The sequence below is a fragment of the Panthera tigris genome, chromosome C2 (genome assembly GCF_018350195.1).
Source record: "Panthera tigris isolate Pti1 chromosome C2, P.tigris_Pti1_mat1.1, whole genome shotgun sequence".
NCBI classification, from domain to species: Eukaryota; Metazoa; Chordata; class Mammalia; order Carnivora; family Felidae; genus Panthera; species Panthera tigris.
In genome coordinates this window covers 147,382,488-147,400,906 of record NC_056668.1, presented here as the reverse complement: position 1 = coordinate 147,400,906, position 18,419 = coordinate 147,382,488, and the positions used below count along the sequence as shown (strand labels likewise).

General features: G+C 58.3%; 2 protein-coding genes across 2 annotated transcripts; one reads left to right on the top strand and one right to left on the bottom strand.

Annotated features, from left to right (window-relative positions):
- Positions 1-1,211: 1,211 nt before the first annotated feature.
- Positions 1,212-7,892, top strand: KLHL40 (kelch like family member 40). Its single transcript, XM_042956402.1, has 6 exons — positions 1,212-2,375; positions 3,711-3,871; positions 4,132-4,239; positions 4,444-4,629; positions 6,396-6,542; positions 7,371-7,892. The coding sequence occupies exons 1-6, from the start codon at positions 1,212-1,214 to the stop codon at positions 7,480-7,482; spliced, it is 1,878 nt and encodes a 625-aa protein (XP_042812336.1). The 3' UTR covers positions 7,483-7,892.
- A 266-nt stretch (positions 7,893-8,158) lies between these two features.
- On the bottom strand, positions 8,159-17,657 carry HHATL (hedgehog acyltransferase like). Its single transcript, XM_007075087.3, has 12 exons — positions 17,477-17,657; positions 15,636-15,754; positions 15,150-15,217; positions 14,509-14,622; positions 14,200-14,394; positions 13,629-13,838; positions 13,111-13,282; positions 12,505-12,649; positions 12,351-12,386; positions 9,365-9,566; positions 8,601-8,742; positions 8,159-8,396 (listed from the first exon to the last, which is right to left on the bottom strand). Exons 2-12 carry the CDS (start codon positions 15,739-15,741, stop codon positions 8,272-8,274), a joined length of 1,515 nt encoding a protein of 504 aa, XP_007075149.1. The 5' UTR covers positions 15,742-15,754; positions 17,477-17,657; the 3' UTR covers positions 8,159-8,271.
- Between the last annotated feature and the right edge of the window lie 762 nt (positions 17,658-18,419).

Genomic DNA, 18,419 nt, shown 5'->3' with positions numbered 1-18,419 from the left:
GAGCAAGTTAATCTTGGTGGCTGAGGCTGATGTGTGTGTGTGTGTGTGTGGTGGGGGTGGGGGGAGGGTGGTAAGGAGGTCAGAGAAGGCTGGGCATAAGGACTGGCTATCCTTGGCCTCTACTCTGACCCCCTAAATGGTAGACAGGGTACAAGGGCCCCAAGGCCACGTAGGCTCAGGTCAAGCTTAGTATGGACCAAAGACAGTGAGCATAGACAGCTGTCTTAGAACATTAAACTCTTAAGAGTGTTAACTGTGTTAACTGTGAACAGTAGAATCCACAGTGTCACTCCTCTAGAATGCTAAAACCCTGGGAGTTTATATACCTAGAATAGTTAAATCCTAGGAAATTAATTTTCTAGCGTGTCTGACGCCTTACAGTGTTAAAACCCTGTGATAGTGTACTCCCAGGAACACAGAACCTCAGTGCTTCTGAGCCTCAGCAGGACTCTAATTGTGGCCCTTAGAATCGAACTCCTCCAACGCCTCATTGTGTAGAAAGGGAGACTGAGGCTCAACAGAGCCATGTGACCTGTACAGGCCCTTCAGAAAGATGGTGACCTTCCTGTTTCCTTGCACAGTCTAAGGAGGGTCTCAGATCTGGAGCAGAAAGGGGGAAAGGTCCTCCCATTTTAAAGGTAGGGCACCAAGGTCCCCAGTGAGTGAATGCCATTCCCAAGTTCATTGAGCAGGAAACCCAAGCACACTGACTCCAGGGGTGCCTGGGGTGAGATATACTCCAGGGAAGAAGATGGAAGCACCCAGACAGAAAGGCCCAGAAGGCATGAAGGAAGGGAGACCCTGGAAGAGGGATACCAATGCTTCCTCCCTGGACCGAGGGGCAGAGCTTGAGTCATCCCCTTCCTTCAGGGGTATTGCCTGACCAAGGAATGCAGTCTTAATTGCAACGGAACCTCGGTGTGCTCCATTTAGAAATGAGGCAGCGAGGCTCTCCTAGGCCCAGACACCCCACCCCCGTCCCATGAGCCCCTGGGGCTGAGTCAAGGCTGCCCTGGGAGGGGGCCTCCACCCAGCTGTCCCCTCTGCGTCATGTGCAGGAAGCCAGGCGGCTCGCCTTACAGGGTCTTGTCCACCTCTATATATAGCTCCGTGAAGACAGCTGCGTAGACTGAGAGCGGCCCAGAAGGAAAGCAGAGGAACAGAAAAAGGAGGCCCCCCTGGCCGGGCAGCGGCACCCCAAGCCACCCACCATGGCGCTGGGCTTGGAGCAGGCGGAGGAGCAGCGGCTGTACCAGCAGACGCTCCTGCAGGACGGGCTCAAGGACATGCTGGACCACGGCAAGTTCCTCGACTGTGTGGTGCGGGTAGGCGAGCGCGAGTTCCCGTGCCACCGCCTGGTGCTGGCCGCCTGCAGCCCCTACTTCCGGGCGCGCTTCCTGGCCGAGCCCGAGCAGGCCGGCGAGCTGCGCCTGGAGGAGGTGTCCCCGGACGTGGTGGCCCAGGTGTTGCACTACCTGTACACGTCGGAGATCGCGCTGGACGAGGCGAGCGTGCAGGACTTGTTCGCAGCAGCGCACCGCTTCCAGATCCCGTCCATCTTCACCATCTGCGTGTCTTTCCTACAGAAGCGCCTGTGCCTCGCCAACTGCCTGGCCGTCTTCCGCCTCGGCCTCCTCCTCGACTGCGCGCGCCTGGCCGTGGCCGCCCGCGACTTCATCTGCGCGCGCTTCTCACTGGTGGCGCGCGACGCCGACTTCCTCGGGCTCTCGGCCGACGAGCTCATCGCCATCATCTCCAGCGACGGCCTCAACGTGGAGAAGGAGGAGGCGGTGTTCGAGGCGGTGATGCGGTGGGCGGGCAGCGGCGACGCCAAGGCGCAGGCGGAGCGCCAGCGTGCGCTGCCCACGGTCTTCGAGAGCATACGCTGCCGCCTGCTGCCGCGCGCCTTCCTGGAGAGCCGCGTGGAGAACCACCCTCTTGTGCGTGCCCAGCCCGAGTTGCTGCGCAAGGTGCAGATGGTGAAGGACGCACACGAGGGCCGCCTCACTGTGCTGCGCAAGAAGAAGAAGGACAAGGGGAAGGAGGCAGCCGGGTCCAAGGCTGCTGACAAGGGCACAGGCGAAGCCAAGGCACAGGAGGAGCAGGTGGAGGAGGACGAACGTATCATACCCGGGATCCTCAATGACACTCTGCGCTTTGGCATGTTCCTGCAGGACCTCATCTTCATGATCAGCGAGGAGGGAGCCGTGGCCTATGATCCGGCAGCCAACGAGTGTTACTGTGCTTCCCTCTCCACCCAGATCCCTAAGAACCATGTCAGCCTTGTGACCAAGGAGAACCAGGTCTTTGTGGCCGGGGGCCTCTTCTACAACGAGGACAACAAAGAGGACCCCATGAGTGCTTACTTCTTGCAGGTGCCTGCCCAGCCCTGGGAGGGGCAGCCAGCGCTGGGTTCTGGGAATGGAGAGGGGCAGCCTCGGGGCCCAGGAGAGGCTTGTGTCTACTTGTTGGGAGTGGCCATTGGGTCTAGGATGAGAAATACACGGGGGGGGGGGGGGGGGGGGGGGGAGGGGTTGACCGAGCCACTTGCCTGAAGGTTGAAGACTGTTATAGGCAATTGACAATGAGTTACATAACTCCGATGTCTCAGTTTCAGGGGGATGTTGGCCCCAGGATGGTCTGATATGTTGGAGGCTCTATCTCTGCCCAGGAGTTGAGGTCAGACACAGTGAGAAAGGGGAGCAAGGTCAGCGTAGGGGTCTGGAGCCAGGGCCTTTGCATGAAGCCAGGACTGGAGTATAGAACAGAGTGTCCCAAACAAAGGGACTTTCCTGCCTAGTCTTTTCACTGTACAGATGAGAAAATTGAGGCCCGCAAAGGGCCAATAGAGTGGGGTGTCCAGTCCAAGTGGTAGTGTAGTGTGGGATCTCGGAGGGCAGAGAGGACGGTTTCCTGGTGACTGGCCATGTAGGTTTGAGTCTTGCTATTTGGTGGGAATTTGGACGCGTGAAGGGGAAGGTAGGGTGTTTCTGCCTGGGGAATGGTAAGCAAGGGACAGAGACTGGAATGAACCTAGCCAGTGGTGTGCTCAGCGAGGCCTGACCAGGTGTGAGAGGGGTGAGGGGCAACACGGTGCCAGGGTTAAACCCGGGGCAGGGTGGGGGGACCGGGGGCGGCTCCACCAGTTACCAGCCAAGGCATATGGCGGGCACATTGTTTATTTTCTCCCGGCCTCCGTTTGTAAATGGGGGTATTATTTTGCCTGCTTGATAAGGTTGTTTGAAGGTTACTCGATGGTGATAAAGCGTTCATCCTCACACCGCTCAGCCTTCGGAAACTTTCCAGATAGATGAGCCTCTGATACCACCGTGTAAGACTGTGGAGGTGGTCGGGGCCACAGATTTACACTGTAGATCTTAAGAGATGAGTGGCAGAGCTGTATTTGGAGGTTTCCTGTAGAGTGGGATGTGGTGGAAAACAGGGCAGGCAGGCCTCACTTGCAGAGTTGTACTGGGGAAGGGACAGGACTTCGCGTGGGGTGCCCCATCCTGGCGCTGTAATGGTGGTTTCCGGGCGCCTAACCTCCGGAGGCCTCAGTTGTTCTTCGCCTGGCAGGAAGAGAGGGCACTGTCTCCAGGGATGACCTCCAGGCTGCTCTGGCCCCACCTGGAGGCCCGGGATGGCTGGGCGGGGTGGAGCGGGGCCGGGGACGTGGGGGCCGGTGGCTGACTGGACGCCCGGCCCCGCAGTTTGACCACCTGGATTCCGAGTGGCTGGGAATGCCACCGCTGCCCTCGCCGCGCTGCCTCTTCGGCCTGGGAGAGGCTCTCAACTCCATCTACGTGGTCGGCGGCAGGGAGCTCAAGGACGGCGAGCGCAGCCTGGACTCGGTCATGTGCTACGACCGGCTGTGAGCGCGGGCCGGGGGCGGGGCGGGGCGGCGCTGAGGGGCCCGGCGGCGGGGGCTCGAGCGAGAGCCGGGACTGCGGGCGGGCGGAGGCGGGCTGGGTAGAGGCGGGGCGGTCGGCAGCGGGGTGCGAGAGGGACCTGGGGGGTGCCGGTAACGCACGGGGTGCGCTCCGAATGTGCGTCGGGTGGGCGGGCGACTGCAGAGACGCGGACCCAGCGCACGCCTGACCCCGGCGCTCGCCCTACTCCCGTCCGCTTCAGGTCGTTCAAATGGGGCGAATCGGACCCGCTGCCCTACGCTGTGTACGGCCACGCGGTGCTCTCCCATATGGACCTGGTCTACGTCATTGGCGGCAAGGGCAGTGACAGGTGAGGCTGGGGCCTGGAGCGGGCGCACGAGCGGGTTTGTAGGTTAGAGCGGGAGCACGGCCTCCCCAGGTTCTCCGGGGCTGGTGCGGGCTGCAGGGACCGAAGCCGAAGCCGAAGCCGAGGAGGGGCGCTGTGCTGCCGAAGCCGAGGAGGGGCGCTGTGCTCAGGCTCCTCCCCTCTCACTCAGTGTCCCCCACCTTCCAGGAAGTGCCTGAAGAAGATGTGTGTCTATGACCCTAAGAAGTTCGAGTGGAAGGAGCTGGCACCCATGCAGACTGCCCGCTCCCTCTTCGGGGCCACCGTCCACGACGGCCGCATTTTTGTAGCCGCTGGGGTCACAGACACGGGGCTGACCAGTTCAGCGGAAGTATACAGCATCGCGGACAACAAGTACGACTGTTTCCTGTCCCCCTTGGGCTGGGCAGCCAGGGACCAAGGGCCCCACTGTAACCGCCTGGCTGTGTGGCTTTGGGCCTGTTGGCCCCCTCCGTGTCTGTCCTGGCAGGACGCATAGTTGCTGCCCTGGGCGTCTGCTGTTGAGCTTGGACGTCAGCACAGACATAGCCTCTCTCCCTGATCAGCAATGAGGCGGGCTTCCCCCACGAGGTGGGGCAAGGGGTATGGCCAGCTTGCTCTGCAGGAGAGAGCTCCCAAGAGTGGGGTGGGAGGTGCCAGGTTCCTCATTCAGAGACTCATACCAGGCAGTGGCCTGGTGCCAGGGATACAACGGTGACCAAAACGGATGCTGCCTGGTCCTGGGAGGTCGGGAGAAAACGGAGTTGGAAGTCCATTTGGACTTAGCCCACGAAAGGGATGGTGGGAGAAGGATGCCCCAGGCAGAGGGAAGTTGGTGCCAAGTTGGGCCTTGGCTCAGGTATGGTGGGTGGGCTGGAGAGGTGGCAGCAGGGCTGTGGGACTTTATCCTGAGGGCGGTGAAACGCCTGTGATGGGTTTTAGGCTCACATCTGTGTTTTATTAGATGACAGCTGATGCGGAGAACAGATGAAAGATTTCCCAGGAGGCAGGGGTGCAGCTGTATAGCAAGGGAGGGTGGTGGCCTGGAGATGAGGGCACAGCAGAAATGGGGCAGAGGGGATGCACTAGAGAAAGACGTAGGCTAGGGCATCTCCCACTGTAATGCACACACGAATCTCCCAGGGATCATGTTAGAATGCAGATTCTAATTCTCAGGCCTGGGGAAGGCCCTGAGTGTGTCTTTGTAATAATTCCCCCTCCGCCCCCAGGTGATGCTGATCCCTTCTGGTCTACGAGCCACACCTTGAGCAGCTAGAGTTTAGGAGACAGAATAAATAGAATTTAGAGACTGGATGTTGGGGATAAGAGGGAGAAGTGGATGCCTTTGAGGCAGGGTGGGAGGCCATTTATTGGAGAACAGTTGGCATTAGATCAGAAATGTGAGGGTCCACTTAGGACCTGTGGATTTGAGGGAACTGGGGGCATCCAGGAGGAGCCCACCAGGGCAGGGAGAACGCTGAGCAGGGGTCAACAGAAAATGGAGGGGACGAGCTCCCTCGGGAGAGAGAGTGTAAGAAGGAGAAACCGAGGCCCGAACCCCAAGGGATGGTGAGGGCAGATACATCATCCAGGAAGGAGCCTGAGGACAGGAGAGGGTAGGCAGGGGGGATGTGAGAAAGGCACATCAGCAGAGATGCCTGCTGTGCCTGGATTTTATGCTCTGTGGTGGCTGGGGACCTGAGTGCTGTTTTGGGGGGTAGGGATGAAAGTCCAACTTCAGGGCCAGAGGAGGGGAGTGAAGACACCCTGAGAATAACTGGGCAGTGAAAGGAGAAGAAGGATGGGGCAGGGGCACCAGGAGAGGACTGCTCAGTGGCCGCTGAGGTAGCGAGCAAGCAAGAATTAGTTCAGGAGCAAAGGAGGGACACTGGGGAGATCTGTGGTGGATTTCACGGGACAGGCTGGATGCAATGACCAGGGGTCCATGAAGGGAAGTGGGAGGGGCAGGAGAAAGGGGAAGACCGGTGGGCAGTCCTGGGAGGGTCAGGACACAAGAGGTTGTGCTGGGAGCATGGGTGTCTGGGATTCAGGTTTCAAAGAGGTGCAGCTGAAGCTATGGGCACTGGGGCTCCTGAGGCCCCTGGGTGATGCGCCTCTTCATGCCCCCTTCTCCCCACCAGGTGGGCACCCTTTGAGGCCTTCCCGCAGGAACGCAGCTCACTCAGCCTGGTCAGCCTGGCGGGCACCCTTTATGCCATCGGTGGCTTTGCCACACTGGAGACCGAGTCTGGAGAGCTGGTCCCTACAGAGCTCAATGACATCTGGAGGTGAGCCTGGCCCAGGGAGGTGAGGGAAGCCTGAGCAAGGCTGATGCCCCACAGCAGGAACTGGCAAGCTCATCTGGGAGTGGGGCGATTCCTCTTCCAGGGAGTCCCATGGGGAAGGGCAGCAGACACACCCTGCTCGGCCCCTGGAACCAGGTACTCCAAGAGTCGGTCTCTCTGTGTGGCTGGCAAAGTCTGGGTTGACTCACAGGGTACCAAGTCCCACTGTGGAGCATCAGCCGTGTCTCAGTCCGGAGCTGACCCCAAGCTTAGGGCAGAGACCCACAGAAACAGGCCCCAGGGAGTAGAGGGGGCCCTGAAGAGGCAGCCAAGCTTTTCTTCCCTGCTCCATCCTGGAGAACTGGGGCCAGGATTGAGAAGAAGCTGGACTCCAGCTTCTCAGAACCATCACCTTCCATGCTGACCCTTCCTGGGGGTGGAGGGAAGAGGTTTCCGTGCTTGGGGCACCTGCTGCCGGCATGGGGGTGGGTGGAACTTGGGGACCGGGGCTTCTGGAGTGCTGAATACAGAATGGTCCAGAGGAGGGGCCATGGAGATGCAGGCCTTCCTGGAGGAGTGTGACAGTCCTTAAGAGGTGACCCTTCCTGGAATGTGGGGTGGCTGTTCTTTAAGGGTGGGCCTTGTGGCAGCCCCCTTTCCCAGGGCATGAGAATTCTCCAGGACCAGACCTTCCTGGAGATGGGCCTGGGGCCGGAGGGACAGTCCCCAGGGGTGGGCCTAGCATACCCAGCCACCCCTCCCTGCCGGGGCCCACTCTGCACTTGGCTGACCAAGCTCTGCGCTCCTGTCCCCAATCCCTCCCACCCCCAGATATAATGAGGATGAGAAGAAGTGGGAGGGCGTCCTGCGGGAGATCGCCTACGCAGCCGGTGCCACCTTCCTACCTGTGCGGCTCAACGTGCTGCGCCTGACCAAGATGTGACCAGCCCGGAGGGCCTGAACTTAGCATCCCTCCTGTCCTGTGGCCACACAGGCCCGCCATGTGGGGACTCCCGAGAGGAGGCTGGGAGAGGCCAGAACCCACCTGGATCCCGTTGTGCCGCCCGGGCTGCTGCTTTGGCAGGGGAGGGAGATTGCTGCCCAGTCCTAGCCTTTCCGGCAGGGATGAGGAACTGAAGGGCTCATAGGCGTCCCCATATCCTTGGTGTCCTTGTTCCATGAGCCAGAACCACAGAGAGGTGTCCCAGGCAGCATTCTGGCCCAGTCCCAGCTTGCGTGTGTGTGCGTGGGGAAATTTCCCCACGGGAAGCCATCTCCTTACCTGTCAGATGGGGAGTGTCCCCCTCAAGCACACCCTGCGGCCTGGATAAGTCACCTTCCTTAAGAAGAATAAAGTGCCTTCTGAGCAAGTAGCTCAGGGTCTGGAATCAGATACTCCAAGAGTCAGTGACCAAGTGGTTGAAGATTCTGGGCTTCAACGTTCAGCTGCTGGGCTGGCCAGGTCAGCGGCCTCTGCACTCCACACAGGTTCTCCTCCACAGTCTGTGTGCACCAAGAGCCTGCCCCCCACTCCCTGGGGCCCAGAACCTCCACCCCCTCATCCAGCATGGACAAGGAGCCAGGAGACCGCTGGGAGAAGGGACAGGGAACAGCCAAACTGTGGTAGAAAAAGTCTTTTATTCTATCAGTCAGGCCCCATCTGGCCTGGTCTGGGCCCGGGCCTGGGAACAGCTGAGCAGAACCCATCCCTCTCCCCTCTTCCTCCTCCCACCTACTCGGGCTTCTCTTTGTCCTGCTTCTGCTCCTCCTCTAGTGCTAGGGTTCGCTCTCGCTCCTTCACCAGCTGGACACCACAGTAGGTGACAAACAGGATGGCCAGAGTGGTCTGGGGGAACCCTGTGTGGGAAAGAGGTCATCAATGCGCAGGAGCAGGACCCCATCCCCAGTGACTCTTCTCATGCCTGTCCCCACTTGACTAGCCCTCCCTCTGAGTCCCCAGGGTGTTGGGTTGGGGTGGGGGCATTTCAGAAGGGCCAGAAGGTCACAGTCCTTAAGGTTGATGCCTGGCATTTTTTATAGTCACACCCCCCTTTCCCTCACCTGTGAGTAGCAGGCGCCTGGCAACCAGCTCTGTGAACTCCAGGCTGTTCAGGCTTACAAGGTTGTACATGATGATGGCCCAGAAGTTCATGGCCCCAAAGAGGGCCCGGACCCTGCGAGACATCTGCTCCGACAGAGAGGCCTGCCCAGTCCAGGAGAGCATTGGCAGTGGGGCAAGAGGGCCAGAGGAAAGAAGACATGGTTGGCCACAGGTCTTGCCCACATGGCCATCCCAGGTCCTGGAGATGGGCTTGGGTCTCTGAGAGCCCCCAGGTCAGCTCTCCCTTTTTTTTTTTTTTTTTGATGTTTGTTTATTTATTTTTGAGAGAGAGACAGAGCATGAGCGGGGGAGGGGCAGAGAGAGAGGGAGACACAGAATCCGAAGCAGGCTCCAGGCTCTGAGCTGTCAGCACAGAGCCTGACGAGGGGCTCAAACCCACGAACTGTGAGATCATGACCTGAGCTGAAGTTGGATGCTTAACTGAGCCACTCAGGCACCCAGCTCCCCCTCAGTGTTAAAGATGAGGACACGGATGACCAGAGAGAGGGGACAGTCTGGCCCAACACAGCCTGGTGCAGGTGTCCACTTCTCATAGAAGGAAGTGCTAGATACCCAAAGGGGGAGCCACTGCCCTGACAACAAGGAGGGTGTGCTGAGAAAGTTCTGGACGGGGGGCCACATGTGGCTGGAAGACTCTAGAGAGCAGCAGTGCCACCCCCTCCAATGACCCAGCCAACCACTACCCCAGACCTTCCCCACTCACCTCAATTTGTGCTAGGGGCCCCAACTCAGCCAGCTTCTGCACCCAGAGCTCAAAGTTGAGGCCAAAGCAGTTAAGGAATGACCACAGGTAAACAATATCACAAGGTCCAAGCCACAGAGTGGTGATGGCAAATGTGGCCACAGTGGCCCCCAGCTCCGGGATCACCTCGGAGTGCTCCCCACCAATGTGGTCATACACATACCTGCAAGAAAGGCAGGAGAAAGGACAAGCAAGAGTGTGGGTGAGGGCAAGTAGGAGATGGGCAAAGGATACACAACAGGGGCAGCCCTCCTCAACGCTATCACCCTGGGCACATTTTATCCAGAGGAGGCTGCCTCTGCTCTACCCAACTTCAGAAGGTGCAAGGCTCAGCTTTGAATTCCCTATCTCCTATCCATTCCCTAAGTGATCTCATCCAGACCCAAGACTTTGAACACTGCCTCTATGCTGATGAGCCCCAAATCTGTGTCTTTAGCCTGCTCCCTTGATTCATACATTTCCCTGTCACTAGACATCTCACTTGAATGACTGATTCCCCCATCCCTATCCAAACCCGCTGCATCCTTATCTCAGATGATGACACTTCCATTCATTCAGTTGCACCCAGAAGCCTCGGTGCCATTTTGGACTATCAAGTCCCCTCTCCACGTCCAAGCCAGCAAATTCTATAGGCTCCACCCAGTCCTGACCACTGCTGCCACCCCAATTACCACCCTCATCCAGCCGATCATCTCCTCACATAGATTATTGCAAGAGCCTCTTAAGCCATTTCTCTGCTTCTCCCTTTGGCCCCCTACCATCCATTCTCCCCCCTACAGCAGCTAGAGGCATCTTTTAAGAGTGTAAGTCAGATCACATGACTTCCACCCTCCCCCAGCGGCTCCCCATTACATTTAGAAGAAACCACCTCTCTACTAAGTCCAGAAGATCCCTCCCTGACCTCATCACCCACCATTTCCCCCCTCATTCATGCATGCTTTTGCCTTACTGGCTTTCCTGTCCCTCAGGCAAACATAGCTGGTTCCTGCCTCAAGCCTATGCACTTGTTCCTTCTCTCTGGACTTCTCTTCCTCAGATTTCCTTATCACTCAATACTCTATTCAAATAGCTTCTCACAGAGGCCTGCCCGGACCACAACTGTAGAAGCTTCTATCCTGTGGCCAGCTTCTATCCCATTACACTTGTTTTATTTTTTTTCATAACGCTTACCACTCTCTAAAATTATTTATGTGTTTGTTTACCTGTTTATGGTCTGTTTCTCCCCACTAGACTGTAAGCTCCATGAGTTCAGGGTCTTTGCCATGTTCACTGCTGTATCCCCAGTGCCTAGAACAGTGCCTGGCACATAGTAGGTTCTCAATAAATATTTGTTAAACAAATTCAGTAGAAGACCCCTTGAGTAACTGGCCTCACCATGCCTTGACCTCTTCATTGCCAATGGCTTCTTCTCCACATCAACTCAGCCACCCACTCCCATGGACAAACTCCAACTTTGTCACCTCTTGAAATTTCACTCCTTCCTAATTACCATTCTCGACCAGCCCCTCCTGATGTGGCCTCCCACCTCCACTTCTTCAATTTCACTGACCCCTCTGCCCCTTCCTCATCTTAAGACCCTATCTTTACCACCATCTTTAATGGGCTTAAATTCAATGAGTCATCATTATAAATAATCTAAAACCCTGTATCCTTCACTTCTTCCTTCTCACCCATCTGAGAGAGCCCAATCCCCCACTTTCTCCTCACCTGCACCCAAGAAGCTAAGCCCTAATAAGGAAAATCTCACACCTTCACATATTAGTGTCCAAAAATCCACTACCTTCAACCCCACCTGGGCTCTCAATGCCACGGTTTCTCTGGTCAGCTTCGTCTGCTATGCTCTGCAGTGGTTATGCCACCCTTATCTCTCCCACAACGTGAATGGGTGTGGTGGGCGAGCTAGCCAGGAGGAAAGCAGACACAAAGATGCCGCCTCCCTCCATGCCCAACTCTGCATCTCTCAGCTGGTGACCTTGCCTCCCACTTCATGGAGAAAATCAAAGCCTTCAGGTGGATCCCTTACTTCTCTACACTCATCTGCCATTCTGCTTCCATGATGGCTTCTCTTCCTCCTCCCTGTCCCAAAGCCAAGCTGCTGCCTAGCTCTGGTTCCATCACCTCCCAGAGACCTTACGCTAACAATCACCCCTGTATTCTGCCTCCCCAGCTTATACTTCCTTCTAGCAACCAAGCATGTCCCATTGTTTGCTGTCTGAAGACACCTCACCTCTCCCTTCAGTCACTCCTCTGTGTTCCCCCCTCAGTAGCTTCCCCAGCAGCATCTGACCCAGCTGCCCCCACAATGCCTGGTTGGTCTCCCTTTGTTTCCAGGCTGTCATGTGGTCTTGACCGTTCTGCTCCTCTGACCATGCCTTTCAGTCCCTTCTACGGTTCTCCCTTTCCCCCCAATGGGAGTCCTTCCAGCTCCAATCTCAGCTACGCTTAGTCTCCTCTTCTTTGCTCTCTCTCTCCTGGAGACTTAATGCACTCGCAAGGACCAAAGACTACCCTCCCACATTCATGACGCTCAGAGCTGCATCAGTTGGCCAGACTTCTCTGGACCCCAGACCCTCAGACCCAACCACCTCTCTGAACCTCCACAATGATGTCTCCCAGATCTTACCAGACATTTCTCACACTGAACCCCTCTCTGGATGCTGCACCTCCCAGACAGGAATCTGGGAGTCATCACCCTCTCCTTCCCAGTCCCTCAATCCATGGCCAAGTCCTGTCCAGGCTCCCCCTGGTGTGTCTCCAACCATCTCTCACCTCCAATGCCCCCATCCACGTCCAAACCTCTGTCTTTCACCTAGACCTCTGCGACGACCTCCTCCTTGCTTCCTCTGGCCCAGGGCTGATCTTTTAGAACGTGGACCAGTCTCTGCACTGCCCTGCTCAGACACCTGGCAGTTTGATGTGACCATTGCCCCACCCCACCCCAACTCACTTGCAAAGCCAGTCGTTGATGCCACGGTCGAAGTGCCTGAGGGAGAAGAGTGGATGGGAGTCATCAGCCAGTAGCAGAGCTCCAGGGGAGTGGGGGAAAGAGGCTACGGGAAAGTGGGGATCCCCGTGGCGTGTCCCCGGGATCTCGCACTTACGTTTCCGCGAAGACGTAGAGTGCGGTGATGCACTTGGGAGGCTGCGGCGGGTCCAAGTGGTCAAGGCGAGCCACGGTGTTGACCACGCCGAAGAGCACGGCCGCCTTCACCCAGTCGTACACCAGGTTTGAATAGGCTAGGCCAGCTGGGGACAGGGTGTCGTCACTGCCTGGGGGGCGTCGCGCGGGTCTTCGCTCCCCGCATCCCCAAATCCCAGGAGGGGGTGGCGCAGAGCCAGGGTCTCCCCTACAGACTTTCTCCACAGTGCGTAGGGGAGGTCCTTGCACCCGGCCAGCCCCCACAGAGACCCCGTCCCTACTTCCTGGGGGAGGAGCTGGACTGGGCCCGCCCCGGGGAGACCCCTTCCCGGTTGTGGAAGTCAACCCCAAGGCCCAGTGGGGCCGGCTTTAGCCCCAACCGCTCTGGCCTCGCAGAACAAAGCGATCTCCAAGTCCCCGGCATTTCAAAGAATAAGTCCCCGTCCCCCCACCCTTGGATAGGTGCTGTGCCCTCTCAGGGTGTCAGCTTCCCCAGCTGTGACGCCATGGGGGCGCAGAGGGTCTTTTGGTCTTTCCCAGCCCCTGTTCTGGCTCAACGCGCACCCACCGAGGGCGCTGTCCGGGAGGCGGTTGGCAAACTTGAGGTCGTTGGGGATGGTGAGGATGTAGAAGAAGTGGAAGAAGATGTCCACGGCCATGACGGCCACCACGCTGAGGCCGGCCTGGGCCCGGATGCGCCACAGCTCACCCTCGCGCCTCACCGGCTCCACCTGGCTCATCTGGGGAATGCCAAGTGTCTGAGTGGGGAGGCAAGCCTTGCCGGAGGAATCCTTTCTGAATGAGGAGGCACCAACTGCCCGGGGATCCGAGGCTGAGGGGAGACGCGGCTTCATCCTGGCAGCCTTGCCCGGGAGTGGAGACACTTCTCCACCCGGTGATCCTTGTCTGAAGGGGGAATGTGGCCCCATGCTGGGGTCTGAGGAGGCAGGCCACTACGGCTTCATCCTGGGGTCATGCCTGAGGATGGGGACACAGCCTGCCCTGGGAGTCCTATCTGAGATGGGAGCCCCTCTCTGAACACCGGGCCCCAGCCCTGCTCTGGGGGTCCACAGGGTGTCCTCTCACCTGGGTGTGGAAGCGATCAAAGGTCATGATGGGCCCGAAGAAGAAGAAAGGCAGGTAGAAGTTGTACTTGAGCAGGTCAGCTAGGGAGTAGCGGCGATCGGGGTGGGCACAGCTCTCCAGTGCAAAGCTGGTACAACGCAGCACTGTGAAACCGCTGCCCCCGTGGAACAGCACCTCTTGAAGATCAAAAGTGCCTGTTACAAACCCGCTCTGGATGGGAGAGAATAGGCCGCCAGCTCACCAGGTGCCCCTGTCTCTGGGAAGCCCACCCAGCTTCCCACAGGGGCCCAGCCTTGTCCTGCCCCTTCCTGTCTTGCCCAGAGTCAGTCAACACTGGCCACTGAGGGCTAATTCATGTTAAGTGCTTGGACAGAGCAGGAAACCACCTGTCCCTGCTGCAGTGGATGGGGCCACTTTGTGGGCAGGTCTATGCCACAGTCAAAGGCTTGGAGACAGGTGGGAAAGTGAAGGAAATGCTTGGGGAGACTCAGGAGGTAAGGGCTCTGGATGGAGTGAGAAGTTTGGGGTTCTATTCCTGCACCCTCCGTCCTTGCTGCTCCCCATTGCACACCTGCCAGGAGATTAGAGGATCAAGCTTGAAGGAGGCAAGGCTGGCCAGGCCAAGGCCGAGACAGAGCCAGGGCTGGCCCAAGAGTGAGGCCACATAGAGGCTGACACAGTGGCCAAGTAGCAGCAGCAGGTACCAAGGACCCATCGTGCCCAGCACAGCCAGGGCCCCATACACGGCATACATCCAGGAGCGGAGCTGTAGACAGGGAGAAGGAATGGCTTATCTATCCATACAAATGGAGGTGGGACCCCAACCCTTGTAGCTGAGGGGGAGTTGCAGGGAAGGCTAGGGTGGCCCAGTCCAGCTCACCTGGGGGGCAACCATCGTGCAGAGTTTAGCAAACAGCACATGTCCAGAGAGGGCGAAGATGATGACATTGCGGAAGGAGGTGAACCACATCACCCACTCGAAGTCAGCCACGTCCTGGGGCAGGCCCGGGAAGGTTAAAGAGGGGCAGGGGGCAGGATGGGCTGGCACTTTGGCTGATCAGAGTCCCAGCACCCCTCCAGCCCCTGTATTCTTATGCAGTAGAGGACAGCAATAGCTGAGGTCCTTGCCTTCCCCAGCCAGGTAGGTAGAGAGGAGTGAGGGGCACCATGTGAGCTGCCCTGCCCCTCAAAGCTCCCCTTCTGTCCAGCATATTGCCTCCCATTACACCATTATTGCACTGTTCCTGGGAAGGGTGGTTCTGGAGGCCCCTGCTGAAGCATGTCTCAATTTATTTGCTAAACGAACAGTGTCTGGGTCAGGCTTGATGTGGCCCCAGGAGGACACAGGATGGGCCAGTGGAGAAACTGAAGGCATTGAAGCTCAAGCCACAGACCCTCCCCACTGTGAGTCCTCTGTTACATGGGAATATCTGGAATAGGAGAGTCAGGAAGGGTCTGGGATGGGAGAGACATGCCAAGGGTAAGGGACCTCAGTCAGGGATCCTGGGGTGTGGGACCTACCATCTTCCGGCCAATATACTCCCAGCCAGGTCGCACAGACTCCCGGAAGGCCTTCCGGTGGGCCCCATCTGAGAACAGAAAGTGGCCTTAGTGGGGGCTGGGGAGGACTCCACACACACACACACACACACACACACACACACACACTCACACCTGCCGCTACAGCAAGGCTGACTCCCACCCTAGAGAAAGGGGAATGGGTCTAGGTCGGTCTCTCTTTCTCTCTGCCTCTGCTTCTCTCTGGGTCTCACTGTGTGTCTGGGGCCAGGTCTCTGACTGTATCCCTGAGTGTCTAAGTCTCTCTCTTTCTCTCTGTGGCTCTGTGTGCAGGTCTCTGTAGTGTCTCTGCATCTGTCTCTCCCTGTGACTACGCCTAGCTCAGCCCAACCCCCTGGGCCTAGGGAATATGTTGGCCTTGCTGGGTGGAACCCTGAGGCCCCAAGGGGAAGAAGATTCCCACCCTCTGCTCCAGAGCCCGGCTGTTACCTTGTGAAGCTTCTAGGAGGCCCCGGCCAGCATAGGCCAGAGCCCCACTCAGCACCAGGGAGTACAAGCCCAGCTCCGCCGCGGGCAACGCTGTCTTGATGCCCATAGCCTGGATGGTGCTGGGGGAGACAGATCGAGTGAGGGCACTGCTGCCCCCCTGCCCTGTCTAGCCCCATCTCATGGTGCCCCACAAAGGTGATGGGGATCCCATTCTGAAGAGAGATTGCCCCTCCTGCCCTTCAGAGATCTCATGCTATTATCCTCCCCTCCCCTCCCCCCATTCCTCACACACCTGCCAACATACCGTGTCCCTTCCTAGCTGCTACTCCCACTCCCACCCTGCCCATTGAAGGCTCTTGAAAACATAAGCTTCACTCTCAGCCTGTCTGCCTCATCTTCGTTTAATCTTTCATACCTCTCAGGGAGACCGGTCCCCACCTTTTGCTCAAACTGCTTCTGCCAGGGCCTCAGATAACCTTCATGTGGAAGAACCCTATATCACCTCAATCATGTTTCTGGCCCCAAGGGTCCCCACACCCCTCAGTAAGCCTCCTTTAGCTCCTAACAATGCCCCACTCACCTCAACATCCCCTTCTCTGATTCCCACACCCCTCCAGAGCTGCCTTTACTTCCCTGAGAGCTCAAGACCCCTGTCCCCAGCATCAAGCTTCCTTACCTCTCATTCAGCCTCCAGCCTTTCACTGACTCCCATTGCCCCAACCAGCCTCTGAGCCCCAGTCTGCCACTTCCGTGGTCCCTGCCTGTGTCCGTGGCCACACCAGCCCCACTCTCTCAGTACTTGTGTATTCAGGCCCTGGATACTGGCTGGAGGCGGTGCTATTTGAAGAGGTGCCCCAGGGTAGTGGGTGTGGGGCCAGGCAGGGCCAGGCGGACACCAGGGAGGGTGCTGGCCACTGTCCAAGGTGCTGACTGGTATCGGGCTCACGGTGAGCCTAGCCACTCCCTCCTTCCGGGGCCTAGTTCATCCTCAGGAGTCCTGCTGGGCCATCCCTTCCTATCCCCTCCTAGACTGCAGCCTGGCCTGGGGCCTTCCCGAGGGTGCATTGGTTAACAGACCCAGGGCCAAATTAAAGGGAGAAACATGTATAGGCACCTTCTTGGCCTGGGCTGGGCCAAGAGGTGGCTGGCATGACCCTGTCTTCCACCCTTGATCCTCCCCCAAATCTTCCTTACCAGCACCACAACCAGCTCTCCTGGGCCCCCAGAATTGGCATTCTCCCGACTACATAGATAGAGGGGTCATGGACCAGAGCGGGACGGGGACCTGTCAAGGTCACACAGTGAGCCTGGGACAGGATTGTGTGTTCTCAGTGAGCTGTCTGGAATCTCAGATAAGAGAAGAGCATTGCTGCCCCTGCCCATACAAGGGGGCTTCCCAGCCTGACTTCTGCACTGTTGGGCTGAGGGCTGAGGCAGCTCCTCATCGGCCAGGTGGGGGCAGGGAGGCCTGGAGGATCGGGTTATTGGAGCAGGAGCTTGAAACCGGAGCACAGTGAAGAGCCCGCGAAATAGCTTTGTCAGCTGCCTCCCACTTGCTACTTTCCAATTTTAGCTCCCCATGGCCGGTGCAGGGTGTCTCCAGTGAGGCCCCTGTGAGCAGGGCCAGGGCTGGCCCCCGGCCTCGGACCTCTTCCGATAGACCCCTGGAACCTAGGCTACCCTGTGGACACAGGGGTGCCCCTGCCCCCTGGTCCTGCCTACCTTAGGTACACCTGGGGTAAAAGACTGCTTTGGGGCCTGAAGTCTGGGATGAGGGGCCTGCGGTGGGCTCCACAGGTCTCAAGGACCCCAGAGTGGCTGCATCCCCAGATGGCACTGACCTTGAGGAGGTTGTGAGGGACCCTGGCACACTGCCCACCTCGGGCTCCGGGGTCCTGCGTCCGACCTTGCGTCCGTCCGACCAGCTAGGCTCTGGGGCCACAGTGGGGTGTGTCCAGCCCTGGGGTCCCCACCCCCTCAAGGCTATGAGCGGTGAGTGGTGACAGCAGGAGGAGGGTGGAGGAGGGCAGGGAGGAGGTGGCCTTCCTGGAGCGGAGCTGAGCAGAGTGGAGCAGAGCCGAGCGCTGCAGAGCTGCTGGCCACAGGGAGCCGCAGGGAGGATTGTGGGGGGGGCAAGGGCGGGGGAAGGGGTGGTCAGTGGCATAGGCTCCAACAGGGACACCTGGGCCTCACTCCAACCTGCCTCTTCTGGTCTATAGAGCCTGTGTCTCCCTCTCACTGCTATCCAGGCTCCCCTCTTCCAGGAAGCCTTCCGGACAGCCCCTACTGGCTTTGTGCCCTGCCCCCACTGCACACACACACACACACACATGCACACTTCATGCGCAGCTCGGTACTCTAGCCTGCACCTTTACATGTGAACTCCCAAGGGCCGTCCCAGGGCAGATCCATCTAGCCCCCTGCCCTGGTTGATTTCATCATGCCAAGAGTCCTAACTGGCCAGGCATCAGTGCCTGCGGCAGGACTGTCTTAACTAGTAGGGCTGGAACTGGCATGAGACATGTGGCAGAGGGGGCCCCATACTTCAGCCCTGTCCCACAGGCAGTTGCCCAAGTGGAGGGGTGCTAGCAGGGTCACTTGGCAAGGCTTAAATATGTATGTGGAGTGGCTGGCATCCTCTTGAGTGTCCCTAACCGACCAGGAGCTCTCTGGGGGCAGCAGGACAGGGCCCTCACTCACAGAAGGGGCAGCCAAGGCCTCAGTCCAGCCTTCCCAATGCAGAAGGGTACGCTGAAGAACCCACAGAGAGGACAGGAACATCTG

What these genes read in the sequence shown, in the direction of transcription:
- KLHL40 (XM_042956402.1), top strand. Translation starts at nt 1,212, where the DNA reads ATGGCGCTGGGCTTGGAGCAGGCGGAGGAGCAGCGGCTGTACCAGCAG. An exon ending in GTCATGTGCTACGACCGGCT is followed by an intron (nt 3,872 to 4,131) that starts GTGAGCGCGGGC and finishes CGTCCGCTTCAG; the next exon opens with GTCGTTCAAATGGGGCGAAT. An exon ending in GGCGGCAAGGGCAGTGACAG is followed by an intron (nt 4,240 to 4,443) that starts GTGAGGCTGGGG and finishes CCCACCTTCCAG; the next exon opens with GAAGTGCCTGAAGAAGATGT.
- HHATL (XM_007075087.3), bottom strand. Translation starts at nt 15,741, where the DNA reads ATGGGCATCAAGACAGCGTTGCCCGCGGCGGAGCTGGGCTTGTACTCC. An exon ending in CCTCCCGGACAGCGCCCTCG is followed by an intron (nt 12,650 to 13,110) that starts GTGGGTGCGCGT and finishes CCCTGTCCCCAG; the next exon opens with CTGGCCTAGCCTATTCAAAC. An exon ending in CAGGCGCCTGCTACTCACAG is followed by an intron (nt 8,397 to 8,600) that starts GTGAGGGAAAGG and finishes TTTCCCACACAG; the next exon opens with GGTTCCCCCAGACCACTCTG.